At 48.6% G+C, this 17,380-nt stretch overlaps 1 protein-coding gene across 2 annotated transcripts in view; it reads right to left on the reverse strand.

The window, feature by feature from the left end:
* The window catches only part of grk4 (G protein-coupled receptor kinase 4), a 78,590-nt gene extending 64,393 nt beyond the window's left edge, over positions 1-14,197 (reverse strand). For both annotated transcript variants that reach the window (XM_090209897.1, XM_090209896.1), the window contains exon 1: positions 13,762-14,197. In XM_090209897.1, the coding sequence (XP_090066023.1) occupies positions 13,762-13,813 (52 nt within the window). In that variant the 5' untranslated portion in view covers positions 13,814-14,197. The remainder of the gene's footprint in view (positions 1-13,761) is intronic.
* Between the last annotated feature and the right edge of the window lie 3,183 nt (positions 14,198-17,380).

Below are 17,380 nucleotides of genomic sequence, written 5' to 3' on the forward strand. Positions count from 1 at the left end.
GAAAGAGAGAGATAGAGAGAGAGAGAAAGAGAGAGAGAGAGAAAGAGAGAGATAGAGAGAGAGAGAAAGAGAGAGAGAGAGAGAGGGAAAGGGAGAAAAGAGAGAGTGGGGACGGAGGGAGGGAAGGAGAGAGAGTGGGGAGGGAGGGAGGGAAGGAGAGAGAGTGGGGAGGGAGGGATGGAAGGAGAGAGAGAGAGGGAAGGAGAGAGAGGGGGAAGGCGAGACAGGGAAGGAGAGAGAGAGGAGAGAGACAGAGAGAGGGGGAAGGAGAGAGAGAGGAGAGAGACAGAGGGAAGGAGAGAGAGAGGAGAGAGGGAAGGAGAGAGAGAGGAGAGAGGGAAGGAGAGAGAGAGGGAAGGAGACAGAATAGAGACAGAAAGAGAAAGCGGAGGATGGGAGAGAATCTGTTTAGTCTGACGGGTTCACTTCCTATCAGAGACCCAACTCATCTACATACAGCCACACACACACCTTCTGAAACCATATCACACACTGTCACACACAGCCCTTCTGAACCGTGTCACACACTGTCACACACTGTCTCACACACTGTCTCACACACACACTGTCACACACACACTGTCACACACACACCTTCTGAACCATGTCACACACACTGTCACACACACAGTGTCACACACACAGTGTCACACACACACTGTCACACACACACCTTCTGAACCATGTCACACACTGTCACACACACTGTCACACACACAGTGTCACACACACACACCTTCTGAAACCATGTCACACACAGTCACACACACAGTCACACACACAGTCACACACACAGTCACACACACAGTCACACACTCTGTCACACACTCTGTCACACACACACACCTTCTGAAACCATGTCACACACACACTGTCACACACACTGTCACACACACAGTCACACACACACACTGTCACACACACTGTCACACACTGTCACACACTGTTACACACACTGTCACACACACTGTCTCAACATGTTTTCTCCCCGTTAGCATTCTCAATAACATTTAACATTAAACTGTGTAATAAAACTAGTAACTTGTGAGGCAACATTTCATTAGCATGTTGCTACGTAACACTGTGGTCGTCACTAAGCAACGATCTGAGAGCTTTACTAACTACTGTACACAACAGGAATAGTGACTTTTTCTTAATCCCACGTATGTAATGACTCCATTATGGGATGGCAGGTAGCCTGGTGGTTAGAGGAGGCAGGTAGCCTGGTGGTTAGAGGAGGCAGGTAGTCAGGTGGTTAGAAGAGACAGGTAGCCTGGTGGTTAGAGGAGGCAGGTAGCCTGGTGGTTAGAGGAGGCAGGTAGCCTGGTGGTTAGAGGAGGCAGGTAGCCTGGGGGTTAGAGGAGGCAGGTAGCCTGGTGGTTAGAGGAGGCAGGTAGCCTAGTGGTTAGAGGAGGCAGGTAGCCTGGTGGTTAGAGGAGGCAGGTAGCCTAGTGGTTAGAGGAGGCAGGTAGCCTAGTGGTTAGAAGAGGCAGGTAGCCTAGTGGTTAGAGGAGGCAGGTAGCCTAGTGGTTAGAGGAGGCAGGTAGCCTGGTGAGCCTTGCAGTCTTAGACTTGTTCTCAATGTGTGTGTGTGAGTGTGTACAGTAGGGTGTTTCCTGTGAATGACGTCTGTAAAACACACTGCTTTGTGATGGCTCCCTTCATGTGGTTCCCTTCCTACAGTTATTAGACCCACAAAATTGGCTATGACTTGGGAACTGTGACGCATGTGTTGCGTATGTAGCGTTAGCGGCTACCGCTAGCTCCAACCACATCTGTTGTGTATTTAGCATTAGCGGCTACCGCTAGCTCCAACCACATCTGTTGTGTATTTAGCATTAGCGGCTACCGCTAGCTCCAACCACATCTGTTGCGTGTGTAGCGTTAGCGGCTACCGCTAGCGCCAACCACATGGTGGTTAGAGGATGTAGCATTAGCAGCTGGGCTATGCAGCTAGGTTAGCGTCTAGGCTGACTAGGCCTAAATGGGCATATTTTAACATTGTGTGAACATCACAAGGTTGGCTCTGCCAGCTGGCTTATTAAATGTTTTAGTCTATTTGTAAAATTACCCATCTGGCATGCTGTTATTATACTGTACTTTGTTTAAATGGTTTGAGTGTGTCCCAAATGACTCTAGTCCCTATGTAGTGCATTACTTTTGACCAGGCCCTATAGGAGGGGAATAGTGGGGTGCAGTCTTGTTTTTTCCGATCCAGATACAGGCCTAATAATGTATTTATTTTAAATGCAGGAAAAAAATATTTTGAGATGTGAAGTGTTTTACAACATCACTCAGCTGTGCAGACACACAGACATCTCCAAGTACTACCCAGACCCCTCTCCCCCTCCAAGCACTACCCCTCCCCCTCCAAGCACTACCCAGACCCCTCCAAGCACTACCCAGACCCCTCCCCCTCCAAGCACTACCCAGACCCCTCCAAGCACTACCCAGACCCCTCCAAGCACTACCCAGACCCCTCCCCCTCCAAGCACTACCCAGACCCCTCCCCCTCCAAGTACTACCCCTCCCTCTCCAAGCACTACCCAGACCCCTCTCCTCCTCCAAGTACTACCCAGACCCCTCTCCCCCTCCAAGCACTACCAAGACCCCTCCTCCAAGCACTACCCAGACCCCTCTCCCCCTCCAAGCACTACCCAGACCCCTCCTCCAAGCACTACCCAGACCCCTCTCCCCCTCCAAGCACTACCCCTCCCCCTCCAAGCACTACCCAGACCCCTCTCCCCCTCCAAGCACTACCCAGACCCCTCCTCCAAGCACTACCCAGACCCCTCTCCCCCTCCAAGCACTACCCCTCCAAGCACTACCCAGACCCCTCCAAGCACTACCCAGACCCCTCCAAGCACTACCCAGACCCCTCTCCAAGCACTACCCAGACCCCTCCAAGCACTACCCAGACCCCTCCCCCTCCAAGCACTACCCAGACCCCTCCCCCTCCAAGCACTACCAAGACCCCTCCTCCAAGCACTACCCAGACCCCTCTCCCCCTCCAAGCACTACCCAGACCCCTCCTCCAAGCACTACCCAGACCCCTCTCCCCCTCCAAGCACTACCCCTCCCCCTCCAAGCACTACCCAGACCCCTCTCCCCCTCCAAGCACTACCCAGACCCCTCCTCCAAGCACTACCCAGACCTCTCTCCCCCTCCAAGCACTACCCAGACCCCTCTCCAAGCACTACCCAGACCCCTCCCCCTCCATGCACTACCCAGACCCCTCTCCAAGCACTACCCAGACCCCTCTCCCCCTCCAAGCACTACCCAGACCCCTCTCCCTGTCCATGCACTACCCAGATCCCTCTCCCCCTCCAAGCACTACCCAGACCCCTCTCCCTCTCCAAGCACTTCCCAGACCCCTCTCCAAGCACTACCCAGACCCCTCTCCAAGCACTACCCAGACCCCTCTCCAAGCACTACCCAGACCCCTCCCTCTCCAAGCACTACCCAGACCCCTCCCTCTCCAAGCACTACCAAGACCCTCTCCAAGCACTACCCAGACCCCTCTCCAAACACTACCCAGACCCCTCTCCCCCTCCAAGCACTACCCAGACCCCTCCCCCTCCAAGTACTACCCCTCCCTCTCCAAGCACTACCCAGACCCTTCTCCCCCTCCAAGTACTACCCAGACCCCTCCTCCAAGCACTACCCAGACCCTCTCCAAGCACTACCCAGACCCCTCTCCCCCTCCAAGCACTACCCAGACCCCTCCTCCAAGCACTACCCAGACCCCTCTCCCCCTCCAAGCACTACCCAGACCCCTCCTCCAAGCACTACCCAGACCCCTCCCCCTCCAAGCACTACCCAGACCCCTCCTCCAAGCACTACCCAGACCCCTCCCCCTCCAAGCACTACCCAGACCTTTCCTCCAAGCACTACCCAGACCTCTCTCCCCCTCCAAGCACTACCCAGACCCCTCTCCAAGCACTACCCAGACCCCTCCCCCTCCATGCACTACCCAGACCCCTCTCCAAGCACTACCCAGACCCCTCTCCCCCTCCAAGCACTACCCAGACCCCTCTCCCTGTCCATGCACTACCCAGATCCCTCTCCCCTCCAAGCACTACCCAGACCCCTCTCCCTCTCCAAGCACTTCCCAGACCCCTCTCCAAGCACTACCCAGACCCCTCTCCAAGCACTACCCAGACCCCTCTCCAAGCACTACCCAGACCCCTCTCCAAGCACTACCCAGACCCCTCCCTCTCCAAGCACTACCCAGACCCCTCCCTCTCCAAGCACTACCAAGACCCTCTCCAAGCACTACCCAGACCCCTCTCCAAACACTACCCAGACCCCTCTCCCCCTCCAAGCACTACCCAGACCCCTCTCCCCCTCCAAGCACTACCCCTCCCCCTCCTCCAAGCACTACCCCTCCTCCAAGCACTACCCCTCCCCCTCCTCCAAGCACTACCCAGACCCCTCTCCCTCCCTCCTGTTTCTCTAATCGTCTAGCCTTGGGTTGAGGAAGTTGGGTCGGCCCTGGTCACCTCTGATCCAGGGTCGTCACGGTTATCACTATGTCTGCTAGCGCGTGTGTAGACTATGTGTGCTAGCGCGTGTCTGTAGACTGTGTGTGCTAGCGCGCGTGTGTAGACTGTGTGCTAGCGCGCGTGTGTAGACTGTGTGCTAGCGCGCGTGTGTAGACTGTGTGCTAGCGCGCGTGTGTAGACTGTGTGCTAGCGCGCGTGTGTAGACTGTGTGCTAGCGCGCGTGTGTAGACTGTGTGCTAGCGCGCGTGTGTAGACTGTGTGCTAGCGCGTGTGTCGACTGTGTGCTAGCGCGTGTGTAGTCTGTGTGTGCTAGCGCGTGTGTAGACTGTGTGCTAGCGCGTGTGTGTGTAGACTGTGCTAGCGTGTGTGTAGACTGTGTGCTAGCGCGCATGTGTAGACTGTGTGTGCTAGCGCGCGTATGTAGACTGTGTGTGCTAGCGCGCGTGTGTAGACTGTGTGTGCTAGCGCGCATGTGTAGACTGTGTGTGCTAGCGCGCATGTGTAGACTGTGTGTGCTAGCGCGTGTGTGTAGACTGTGTGTGCTAGCGTGTGTGTAGACTGTGTGTACTAGCGTGTGTGTGTAGACTGTGTGTGCTAGCGCGTGTGTAGACTGCGTGAGCTAGCGTGTGTGTAGACTGCGTGTGCTAGCGCGTGTGTAGACTGTGTGCTAGCGCGTGTGTGTAGACTGTGTGTGCTAGCGCGTGTGTGTAGACTGTGTGTGCTAGCGCGTGTGTGTAGACTGTGTGTGCTAGCACGTGTGTGTAGACTGTGTGTGCTAGCGCGTGTGTGTAGACTGTGTGTGCTAGCATGTGTGTAGACTGCGTGAGCTAGCGCGTGTGTGTAGACTGTGTGTGCTAGCGCATGTGTGTAGACTGTGTGTACTAGCGTGTGTGTGTAGACTGTGTGTGCTAGCGCGTGTGTAGACTGTGTGTGCTAGTGTGTGTGTGTAGACTGTGTGTGCTAGCGCGTGTGTGTAGACTGTGTGTGCTAGCGCGTGTGTGTAGACTGTGTGTGCTAGCGTGTGTGTAGACTGCGTGAGCTAGCGCGTGTGTGTAGACTGTGTGTGCTAGCGTGTGTGTAGACTGCGTGAGCTAGCGCGTGTGTGTAGACTGTGTGTGCTAGCGTGTGATCATGCGTCTCCACTCTACCATAAGGTGTATTTTTTAAATCTGTTTTATAAAATCTGGTTCTACTGTTTGCATCAGTTACCTGATGTGGAATAGAGTTACATGTAGTCATGGCTCTATGTAGTACTGTGGAATAGAGTTCCATGTAGTCATGGCTCTATGTAGTACTGTGGAATAGAGTTCCATGTAGTCATGGCTCTATGTAGTACTGTGGAATAGAGTTCCATGTAGTCATGGCTCTGTGTAGTACTGTGGAATAGAGTTCCATGTAGTCATGGCTCTGTGTAGTACTGTGGAATAGAGTTCCATGTAGTCATGGCTCTATGTAGTACTGTGGAATAGAGTTCCATGTAGTCATGGCTCTATGTAGTACTGTGGAATAGAGTTCCATGTAGTCATGGCTCTGTGTAGTACTGTGGAATAGAGTTCCATGTAGTCATGGCTCTATGTAGTACTGTGGAATGGAGTTCCATGTAGTCATGGCTCTATATAGTACTGTGGAATAGAGTTCCATGTAGTCATGGCTCTGTGTAGTACTGTGGAATAGAGTTCCATGTAGTCATGGCTCTATGTAGTACTGTGGAATAGAGTTCCATGTAGTCATGGCTCTATGTAGTACTGTGGAATAGAGTTCCATGTAGTCATGGCTCTATGTAGTACTGTGGAATAGAGTTCCATGTAGTCATGGCTCTGTGTAGTACTGTGGAATAGAGTTCCATGTAGTCATGGCTCTATGTAGTACTGTGGAATGGAGTTCCATGTAGTCATGGCTCTATGTAGTACTGTGGAATAGAGTTCCATGTAGTCATGGCTCTGTGTAGTACTGTGGAATAGAGTTCCATGTAGTCATGGCTCTATGTAGTACTGTGGAATGGAGTTCCATGTAGTCATGGCTCTATATAGTACTGTGGAATAGAGTTCCATGTAGTCATGGCTCTGTGTTGTACTGTGCACCTCCCATAGTCTGTTCTGGACTTGGGGACTGGGAAGAGACCTCTGGTGGCATGTCTTGTGGGGGTATGGGTGTCTGAGCTGTGTGCTAGTCGTTTAAACAGACTGTGCATTCAGCTTGTCAACACTTCTTATAAAAACAAGTAGTGATGAAGTCAATCTCTCCTCCACTGTGAGCCAGGAGAGATTGACATGAATGTCATTAATGTTAGTTCTCCGTGTACTTTTTTTCTGAGCCAGCCGTGCTGCCCTGCTCTGAGCCAGCCGTGCTGCCCTGCTCTGAGCCAGCCGTGCTGCCCTGCTCTGAGCCAGCCGTGCTGCCCTGCTCTGAGCCAGCCGTGCTGCCCTGCTCTGAGCCAGCCGTGCTGCCCTGCTCCGAGCCAGCCGTGCTGCCCTGCTCCGAGCCAGCAATGCTGCCCTGCTCCGAGCCAGCCGTGCTGCCCTGTTCCGAGCCATCCGTGCTGCCCTGTTCTGAGCCAGACGTGCTGCCATGTTCTGAGCCAGCCGTGCTGCCCTGTTCTGAGCCTGTGCTGTAGTTCAGATGAGACAAAACCAGGGCCTGTAGGACCTGCCTTGTTGATAAAGCTGTTAAGGCAGAGCAGCGCTTTAATTACAAACAGTGGCAATATTACCCAACATCCCCCAGTACGGCAAAAGGTCAGTATGACAATCTGGATAAAGGCCCCAAGCCTAGCACCATATGGGAAATAACCCATCACCTCAAAGCTGAGAACATCTCTACAGCCCTGAAACCACTTCCCCTTGACGGTGTGGGTTGTTATTGTTGAAACTGTCACGACCCACCCGACGGACGAGGGCCACACCCCTGACACCTTGTGAGAGAACCAATGTGGTTGACTGACTCGCCAGCGTCCTAAAAATGGCACCCTATCCCCTTTATAGAGCAGGGTCCCTGGTCAAAAAGTAGTGCACTATATAGGGAATAGGCTGCCATAGGGTTCTGGTCTAAAGTAGTGCACTATATAGGGAATAGGGTGCCAACTCTGGTCTAAAGTAGTGCACTACATAGGGAAGAGGGTGCTATTTCAGACTCATGCCCTTGTGATGGGAACCTACCATGTGGTTGATTGTGAGTCAGTCTTCCTGTTTCACAGAAGGAGAAAACATCTAACCTGATACACTACATGCCCAAAACTGCTCTTCCAACATCTCGTTCTAAAATCATGGGCATTAATATGGAGTTGGTGCTATAACTGCCTCCACTCTTCAGGGAAGGCTTTCCACTAGATGTTGGAACATTGCTGCTATAACAGCCTCCACTCTTCTGGGAAGGCTTTCCACTAGATGTTTGAACATTGTTGCCATTCAGCCACAAGAGCATTAGTGAGGTCGGACACTGATGTTGGGCGATTAGGCCTCCTGGCTCACAGTCGGCATTCCAATTCATCCCAAAGGTGTTCGATGGGGTTTTGGTCAGGGCTATGCGCATGCCAGTCAAGTTCTTCCACACCGATCTCAACAAACTATTTCTGTATGGACCCCGCTTTGTGCACTGGGGGGCATTGTCATGCTGAAACAGGAAAGGGCCTTCCCCAAACTTTTGCCACACAGTTGGAAGCACAGAATCATCTAGAATGTCATTGTTATGCTGTAGAGTTAAGATTTCCCTTCACTGGAACTAAGGGGCCCAAACCATGAAAAACAGCCCCAGACCATTATTTCTCTTCCACCAAACTTTACAGTTGGCACTATGCATTGTGGCAAGTAGCGTTCTATTGGCATCCGCCAAACCCAGATTCATCCGTCAGACTGCCAGACAATGAAGCGTGATTCATCACTCCAGAGAACCCGTTTCCACTGCTCCAGAGTTCAATAGCGACGAGCTTTACACCACTTCCAACACTTGGCATTGCACATGGTGATCTTAGGCTTGTGTTCAGCTGCTCTGCCATGGAAACCCATTTCATGAAGCTCCCGACGAACCGTTCTTGTGCTGATGTTGCGTCCAGTAAGGAATGTAAGTAATAATGAACTTGCCATGTCAATAAAGTCAATTGAATTGAATGAGAGAGAGAGACAGAGAGATAGATAGATGAGACATTGAGGATTAAAATAGCTGAATCTACTCATTTGAAGGGGTTTTCTATATATATATATATGACACAGAGAGAGAGAATGTAAGTAATAATGAACTTGCCATGTCAATAATGTGAATTGAGACAGACAGACCGGACCGGACCAGACCAGACCAGACCAGACCAGACCAGACAGACGAGAAATTGAGGATTATAATAAATACTGCTTTGATATCATACGAGCCAAACACCCGTGAGTCCAAAATGTCCACGACACGGCATCACACCCTGGGTTGTTCTGAACAGAATGAGCCCGTTTGTCTATTGGACCTGAACGCACCCATGACTCCTTTCTATACAAACAAACAAATGAGAATGTGATTTATAAAATGGGTCTGTTTTGTTTTTGTATTGAGTTAACAACAGTAATTGTGTAATTGTAATTAATTGTGTGATGGCGGAGATGCGGGGTTGTGTTCCTAATGAAACGACGACCAGGGTGCCAACTCTAGTTTCTGAACGACGCAGCTAGGAGAGCTCCAAAAAAATGACCTTATAGTTGAACACTCTTCTTTGAGTCATAAAAGTGCAGACACCACTTAAAAGTTGGAGACACCAGTTAGTCCTCTCACTGAAACCCACAGTCTGGAGAGGTGTGAGGCCACTTGGAGACACCAGTTAGTCCTCTCACTGAAACCCACAGTCTGGAGAGGTGTGAGGCCACTTGGAGACACCAGTTAGTCCTCTCACTGAAACCCACAGTCTGGAGAGGTGTGAGGCCACTTGGAGACACCAGTTAGTCCTCTCACTGAAACCCACAGTCTGGAGAGGTGTGAGGCCACTTGGAGACACCAGTTAGTCCTCTCACTGAAACAAACAGTCTGGAGAGGTGTGGGGCCACTTGGAGACACCAGTTAGTCCTCTCACTGAAACCCACAGTCTGGAGAGGTGTGAGGCCACTTGGAGACACCAGTTAGTCCTCTCACTGAAACCCACAGTCTGGAGAGGTGTGAGGCCACTTGGAGACACCAGTTAGTCCTCTCACTGAAACCCACAGTCTGGAGAGGTGTGAGGCCACTTGGAGACACCAGTTAGTCCTCTCACTGAAACCCACAGTCTGGAGAGGTGTGAGGCCACTTGGAGACACCAGTTAGTCCTCTCACTGAAACCCACAGTCTGGAGGGGTGTGGGGCCACTTGGAGACACCAGTTAGTCCTCTCACTGAAACCCACAGTCTGGAGAGGTGTGAGGCCACTTGGAGACACCAGTTAGTCCTCTCACTGAAACCCACAGTCTGGAGAGGTGTGAGGCCACTTGGAGACACCAGTTAGTCCTCTCACTGAAACCCACAGTCTGGAGAGGTGTGAGGCCACTTGGAGACACCAGTTAGTCCTCTCACTGAAACCCACAGTCTGGAGAGGTGTGAGGCCACTTGGAGACACCAGTTAGTCCTCTCACTGAAACCCACAGTCTGGAGGGGTGTGGGGCCACTTGGAGACACCAGTTAGTCCTCTCACTGAAACCCACAGTCTGGAGAGGTATGGGGCCACTTGGAGACACCAGTTAGTCCTCTCACTGAAACCCACAGTCTGGAGAGGTATGGGGCCACTTGGAGACACCAGTTAGTCCTCTCACTGAAACCCACAGTCTGGAGAGGTGTGTTAAGCCACTTGGAGACGCCAGTTAGTCCTCTCACTGAAACCCACAGTCTGGAGAGGTGTGAGGCCACTTGGAGACACCAGTTAGTCCTCTCACTGAAACCCACAGTCTGGAGAGGTATGAGGCCACTTGGAGACACCAGTTAGTCCTCTCACTGAAACCCACAGTCTGGAGAGGTGTGTTAAGCCACTTGGAGACACCAGTTAGTCCTCTCACTAAAACCCACAGTCTGGAGAGGTGTGGGGCCACTTGGAGACACCAGTTAGTCCTCTCACTGAAACCCACAGTCTGGAGAGGTGTGAGGCCCCTTGGAGACACCAGTTAGTCCTCTCACTATAACCCACAGTCTGGAGAGGTGTGAGGCCACTTGGAGACACCAGTTAGTGGAGAGGTGTGGGGCCACTTGGAGACACCAGTTAGTCCTCTCACTGAAACCCACAGTCTGGAGAGGTGTGGGGCCACTTGGAGACACCAGTTAGTCCTCTCACTGAAACCCACAGTCTGGAGAGGTGTGGGGCCACTTGGAGACACCAGTTAGTCCTCTCACTGAAACAAACAGTCTGGAGAGGTGTGGGGCCACTTGGAGACACCAGTTAGTCCTCTCACTGAAACCCACAGTCTGGAGAGGTGTGAGGCCACTTGGAGACACCAGTTAGTCCTCTCACTGAAACCCACAGTCTGGAGAGGTGTGGGGCCACTTGGAGACACCAGTTAGTCCTCTCACTGAAACCCACAGTCTGGAGAGGTGTGAGGCCACGTGGAGACACCAGTTAGTCCTCTCACTGAAACAAACAGTCTGGAGAGGTGTGGGGCCACTTGGAGACACCAGTTAGTCCTCTCACTGAAACCCACAGTCTGGAGAGGTGTGAGGCCCCTTGGAGACACCAGTTAGTCCTCTCACTCACGTGGATGTTGATTACGGCAGCCCTCCTCTCTGATTGGTCAGGGTTAAATGTGGAAGACACATGTCAGTTGTACCACTGACTAGGAATCCCCCCTTTTCCCATTGTTTTGTTTTTATGTTGCACCTACCCCCCCATTTTCCAGGAATATTATTAGGTTACTGAATGTACCCAGAGTACTTTCATATTTCGTTATCAACAAATGCACCAAATGTACAGTAAATGCACATTAAAGCAACAGTGTGATGTTTGGATTCATTCTTGTATCAGGTGAACTGTTGGTGTACTAAACTTTGCTCTAATAAATGTTCCTATAATCTCTAAATAGTTCCCTTTCTACTGCTACCATGTGTATGCGTTTTCATATTTCTTCTGTTAATTTAAAACATTTCAATTTAGCTCTATCCACATTAGGCCAATTCCCAGGAGCGTAAAAGGAGGCTACAGTACAATAGACATGTTTTTTGCAGGGCCCGTGTGTGAACGCAACAAGATCTCACCGTTTGACCTATTTGACTTCAGATTCTGACGTTGATTGTGGATTGTGTACTGACGTTGACTAGGTAAATGTAACGGATGTGAAACTGATAGCTAGTTAGCGGTGGTTCGCGCTAAATAGCGTTTCAATCGGTGACGTCACTTGCTCTGAGACCTTGAAGTTGTTGTTCCCCTTGCTCTGCGACGGGTAACGATGCTTCGTGGGTGACTGTTGTTGATGTGTGCAGAGGGTCCCTGGTTTGCGCCCGGGTATGGGCGAGGGGACGGTCTAAGGTTATACTGTTACATAAACATAGCGCGAATGTTCAGTATTCCGGCATGCAGAGCGTAAACTTAATAGAATTTAGTGTATTATGATAAACATATATCACAGGAAGCTACACACACACACACACACACACGTTCATTGGTCAAATCAAAGATGATTAGTCTTGTACCACATTCTGACGTCAGCTGTCCAAATGTTGTGTTAATATTGTTGCACTTCTGTCTATGAACATCTGCCGTTGACCATTATCAAACCATGCCGCACACGTGATAAGAAACCATATTTATTAAATGTAACACATCTCTCCCCCCCAACAGAAGATACAATGTAGCTTTAGTTCCTTCTCCCCTCACCGCTGTCCTGACAACAAAGTAACGACATCCTCTCTGCCCATCTTATAACCAACCATATCCTCTACAACCAAGGGATATTCAACTCTTACCCGACGAGAGCGTTTCCCAAAGTCCGTGCACGTTGTTGCTCTAACACTACTACAGCTGATTCAAAGTATCAAAGCTGGATGGTTAGTTAACTATTTGAATCCGCTGTGTAATGTTAGGGCACAAAAAAAAAACCGTGAACCGACTTCGGATAACCCGGGGTCTGCTGGTTCTGTTCTACCTGATCATTAATATCACCCACCTGGTGGCCCAGGTCTAAAATCAGTCCCTAATTAGAGGGGAACATAATAAATATAATTTGTTTTAAAGCATTGGAACTGGTTTCGAGTTACAGAGTTGTATTTAGCCGGGGGTCCACTAGGATAAACACACATCTCTTATTTTCTCTCTTCAATCAAACCTGACGACAAAAAAAAGACAGCCAGACAGAACGGCATCCCATCGACCACTTGTGTTATTAGTCCGATATGTTTCGCCGTAGTCCTCAGGCCTGCGGCTTGAGTTGTTCCACTTCCCCACGTCAACGGCACACACACGGGGGTACACTGTGTGCGGGGTTGGCCGCGTCCGCTTTACCCAGGCCCCGAGAAAGACCCAGAGCTCGCCGGTCTCCGTCTAGGGGAAACACACACGGAGCGGGTCCCCTTCTCCTTTGGCAGGGTGGCAATGCAGTGGCTTTAATATTATCTGCGTCAAATAATGTATAACACACATTTGAACCGCCAAGCGGGCATAAGATCCAGCGAAAGCCATATGTTAAATATCGCTAACGTATCAAGTCGATACGCCTGTTCTATCAGGCGACGGAATTGGGAAACAGGTTGCTACAGGATATGTCAACACCGTGTAGCCTATACTACCAACACGATCCGCTGGTGCTACGATCCTACGGTCATATCAACCTATCCAATGATATGTTGCTACTACTACTACTACTACAGTAGCCTACCGCCATAATCAACCTTTTCCGTTTCAGATAAGTCATTAGAAACACGAATCCCAATATCAAACAGTGATATAGTCTAATCGATCATCGTTTATTATCATCGACGCTGCGAAACTCAAACCCGATCGGTGTTATCGATCAGGCCTGGATATTTGCTGTATATTATGTGACTAGAGTTACAATGATTAACAAGTAGGTAGGCTACAATTTGACACAAAGCTATATGTTCCCCCTTATAGTGAGCCAGTCAAGACGATGGGAAAACCACTGCGTAGGGAGAGAAATAGATCTAGAGAGAGAAGAGAGATCTGTGTAGAACACAATCCAAGCGATAGCCCCCCCCCCCAAAAAAAACAGCCTTGCTTTGTTATGATTATACCCCCTTTCTCCCTCTCGACATGTCCCCCCCCACCCCCCAGTACGTTAACCATGTCATGTCGTCGTTTCAGTACTATGTCTATGTCTTACCTTCTCTCGCCTTCAGCAGTACCGTGTTGGCGACTATATTCTCTATCTCCATGGTAATGGTCAGTAAGTGTAAGATCCGTCTCCCATACAGACTAGGCAATACATTTCACTTCAACTGAAAAAGATGAAGGTAGCGGCACCGATGATGATGATGGTGAATTCTGCAGCTGGCGCATAGCCTTCGCTTGCTCTCCAAGTTCGGCGGGTTACCAGGTGTTGGGCTTTTGCAATCGTGGTTGGCTACTAGTTCGCCGACTCCATCGTTTGATGTTTTCAGCACAACAACAAAAAAAACTCTTCACCTTTTAGGCTAAACAACGGCGGCTACTATTGTAGTTAAAGCTATAACGCTTGTTAGCATTCAAAGCCTCTCCTGCCTTCGTTAATTTTCCTTCCTGCTCGGCTCTCAGCTTCGTTCGTTCCCTCCCCTCCCCAAAGGCGTCATGCACATAGGGGGCACAGGGGCACTTGCCCCCTCATATTTGTCTTGTATTTTTTTATTTATTAAGTATTTCTTTTGTTGTTTCTCTGTAATACTACTAGCCACCTACATATGTAGGATTTTAATTTGAGCCAGTTTGCTACAGCAGGAAAATAATCCTGCAGCAATAGGAAATGTGGATTATAATTCATAAAAACTGTTTGTGGGGATTGATACATTTTTCGTAATGGAAGTGACAAACTTCAGAAGGCTTTTTAAACCTTAAATACATTACAAGGTTAACCTTTATTGCTTTGAGGGAAAAGTCCTCCTGCAACAAGGTGATCTAATTAAGATCCTACATCTGTAGGCAATTGTATGAAGTTGGCTTTAGCTAGCACAGATCAGTTCCCAATCTTCCCAACCATAAAGACATTTCAGGCTATCAATCTATCAATCAATCAATCAATTAAATGTATTTATTAAGCCCTATTTACATCAGTCGATGTCACAAAGTGCTATACAGAAACCCAGCCTAAACCCCCAAACAGTAAGCAATGCAGGTGTAGAAGTAATCAAGTTAGAGAAGCTATCTTGTCTAAGTATCTGAGCTGGCATGCCTGCTGGCAAGGTAGGTAGGGTTTAGAAAAGCCAGAAATAACTAAATGTACTGATAAGACTCACATTCCTTTCAATCTTTTATCCAGATTTTAGCAGAGATGCAGAGAAGCATATTTCATATATATACATATATATATATCTTTTTTTTAAATAACTTCCATTCAGGAGAATGTAGACAGCTCAAGACACATGCTTAGATGTGCATAAAAATAATATTTTTTTTTTTTACAAAGAATTAAGCATAATGATTATGGCTCTAGATTGCAAGACAAGGTGGTTTAAGGTGTTTGAAAAATGAAAAATTATCCAATTTTTAGATGAGGGGGGAGCCCCACTCGGTCCACCCCCAGCCATCCTCACGTACTGTACTTTGTGCCCCCTCGGATGTTTGGGGTGCACGACGCCCCTGCCCCTTCCCTCACTCTCTCTCTCTGTCTGTCACCACCCCCTTTGCCTCCTAGTGAGTGAGTAGGAGGAGTCGTTTTACTACTGACACAGGTCACAGTTCCCCTTTGCCTCCTAGTGAGTGAGTAGGAGGAGTCGTTTTACTACTGACACAGGTCACAGTTCCCCTTTGCCTCCTAGTGAGTGAGTAGGAGGGGTCGTTTTACTACTGACACGGGTCACAGTTCCCCTTCACACACACACAGACTGACGTGAGGCCTACACAACGTTTATTATCTGACATCCCATAATGACACAACAGACACTAATTTAAAAACACATCCAATTTTGAACACGCAAATAATTGGAAATTGAAACCATTGTATGGAATGTGGTGTGTGTGTGTGTGTGTGTGTGTGCGTGTGTGCGTGTGTGGCATGTTATCAGTCGGCCTCATCCGGTCTCTAGTCCAGGAAGCTACAATGTACCATTTACTTCCTTCTGATACTTCAACAGGGTTTTAACAACTTTCCAAGGCGGATCACACTGTGTGTGTGTGTGTGTGTGTGTGTGTGTGTGTGTGTGTGTGTGTGTGTGTGTGTGTGTGTGTGTGTGTGTGTGTGTGTGTGTGTGTGTGTGTGTGTGTGTGTGTGTGTGTGTGTGTGTGTGTGAGTGAGTGTGTGTGTGTGTCAGAAAGTTATAGGCCTTCAAAAGCGAAGTGTAGTGCACTAGGACTGATGGTCGCTGGTCTAAAGTAGTGCACTATATAGGGAATAGGGTGCCATAGGGCTCTGGTCTAAAGTAGTGCACTATATTGGGAATAGGGTGCCATGGGGCTCTGGTCTAAAGTAGTGCACTACATAGGGAACAGGGTGCCATGGGGCTCTGGTCTAAAGTAGTGCACTATATAGGGAATAGGGTGCCATAGGGATCTGGTCTAAAGTAGTGCACTATATAGGGAGTAGGGTGCAATAGGGCTCTGGTCTAAAGTAGTGCACTACATAGGGAATAGGGTGTGTGTGCTGATCCTAGATTAACACTACTAAAACCCTGAGAGGCTTTATCAATACAGCCCAGGTCCCCCCTTTCATTACGATCCTGAAGTCAAAACTGATCCTAGATCAGAACTAGTCCTACTCTGAGAAGCTTTATCAATACAGCCCAGGTCCCCCCTTTCATTACGATCCTGAAGTCAAAACTGATCCTAGATCAGAACTAGTCCTACTCTGAGAGGCTTTATCAATAGGTCCTATCCACGTATATTACCTACATTTACGATCCAGCCTTGAATATAAAATAAAAAAACAGAACACCACTTTATTGTCTCTCGGTTAGAATAGAACACCACTTTATTGTCTCTCGGTTAGAATAGAACACCACTTTATTGTCCCTTGGTTAGAATAGAACACCACTTTATTGTCTCTCAGTTAGAATAGAACACCACTTTATTGTCTCTCGGTTAGAATAGAACACCACTTTATTGTCCCTTGGTTAGAATAGAACACCACTTTATTGTCCCTTGGTTAGAATAGAACACCACTTTATTGTCCCTTGGTTAGAATAGAACACCACTTTATTGTCCCTTAGTTAGTATAGAACACCACTTTATTGTCCCTTGGTTATAATAGAACACCACTTTATTGTCCCTTAGTTAGAATAGAACACCACTTTATTGTGTTTTAGTTAGTATAGAACACCACTTTATTGTGTTTTAGTTAGTATAGAACACCACTTTATTGTGTTTTAGTTAGTATAGAACACCACTTTATTGTGTTTTAGTTAGTATAGAACACCACTTTATTGTGTTTTAGTTAGTATAGAACACCACTTTATTGTGTTTTAGTTAGTATAGAACACCACTTTATTGTCCCTTAGTTAGTATAGAACACCACTTTATTGTGTTTTAGTTAGTATAGAACACCACTTTATTGTCCCTTGGTTATAATAGAACACCACTTTATTGTGTTTTAGTTAGTATAGAACACCACTTTATTGTCCCTTAGTTAGTATAGAACACCACTTTATTGTGTTTTAGTTAGTATAGAACACCACTTTATTGTGTTTTAGTTAGTATAGAACACCACTTTATTGTCCCTTAGTTAGTATAGAACACCACTTTATTGTGTTTTAGTTAGTATAGAACACCACTTTATTGTCCCTTAGTTAGAATAGAACACCACTTTATTGTCCCTT

This window comes from Oncorhynchus mykiss, chromosome 19, assembly GCF_057628025.1.
Source record: "Oncorhynchus mykiss isolate SJ-2025 chromosome 19, ASM5762802v1, whole genome shotgun sequence".
Classification (NCBI taxonomy): Eukaryota; Metazoa; Chordata; class Actinopteri; order Salmoniformes; family Salmonidae; genus Oncorhynchus; species Oncorhynchus mykiss.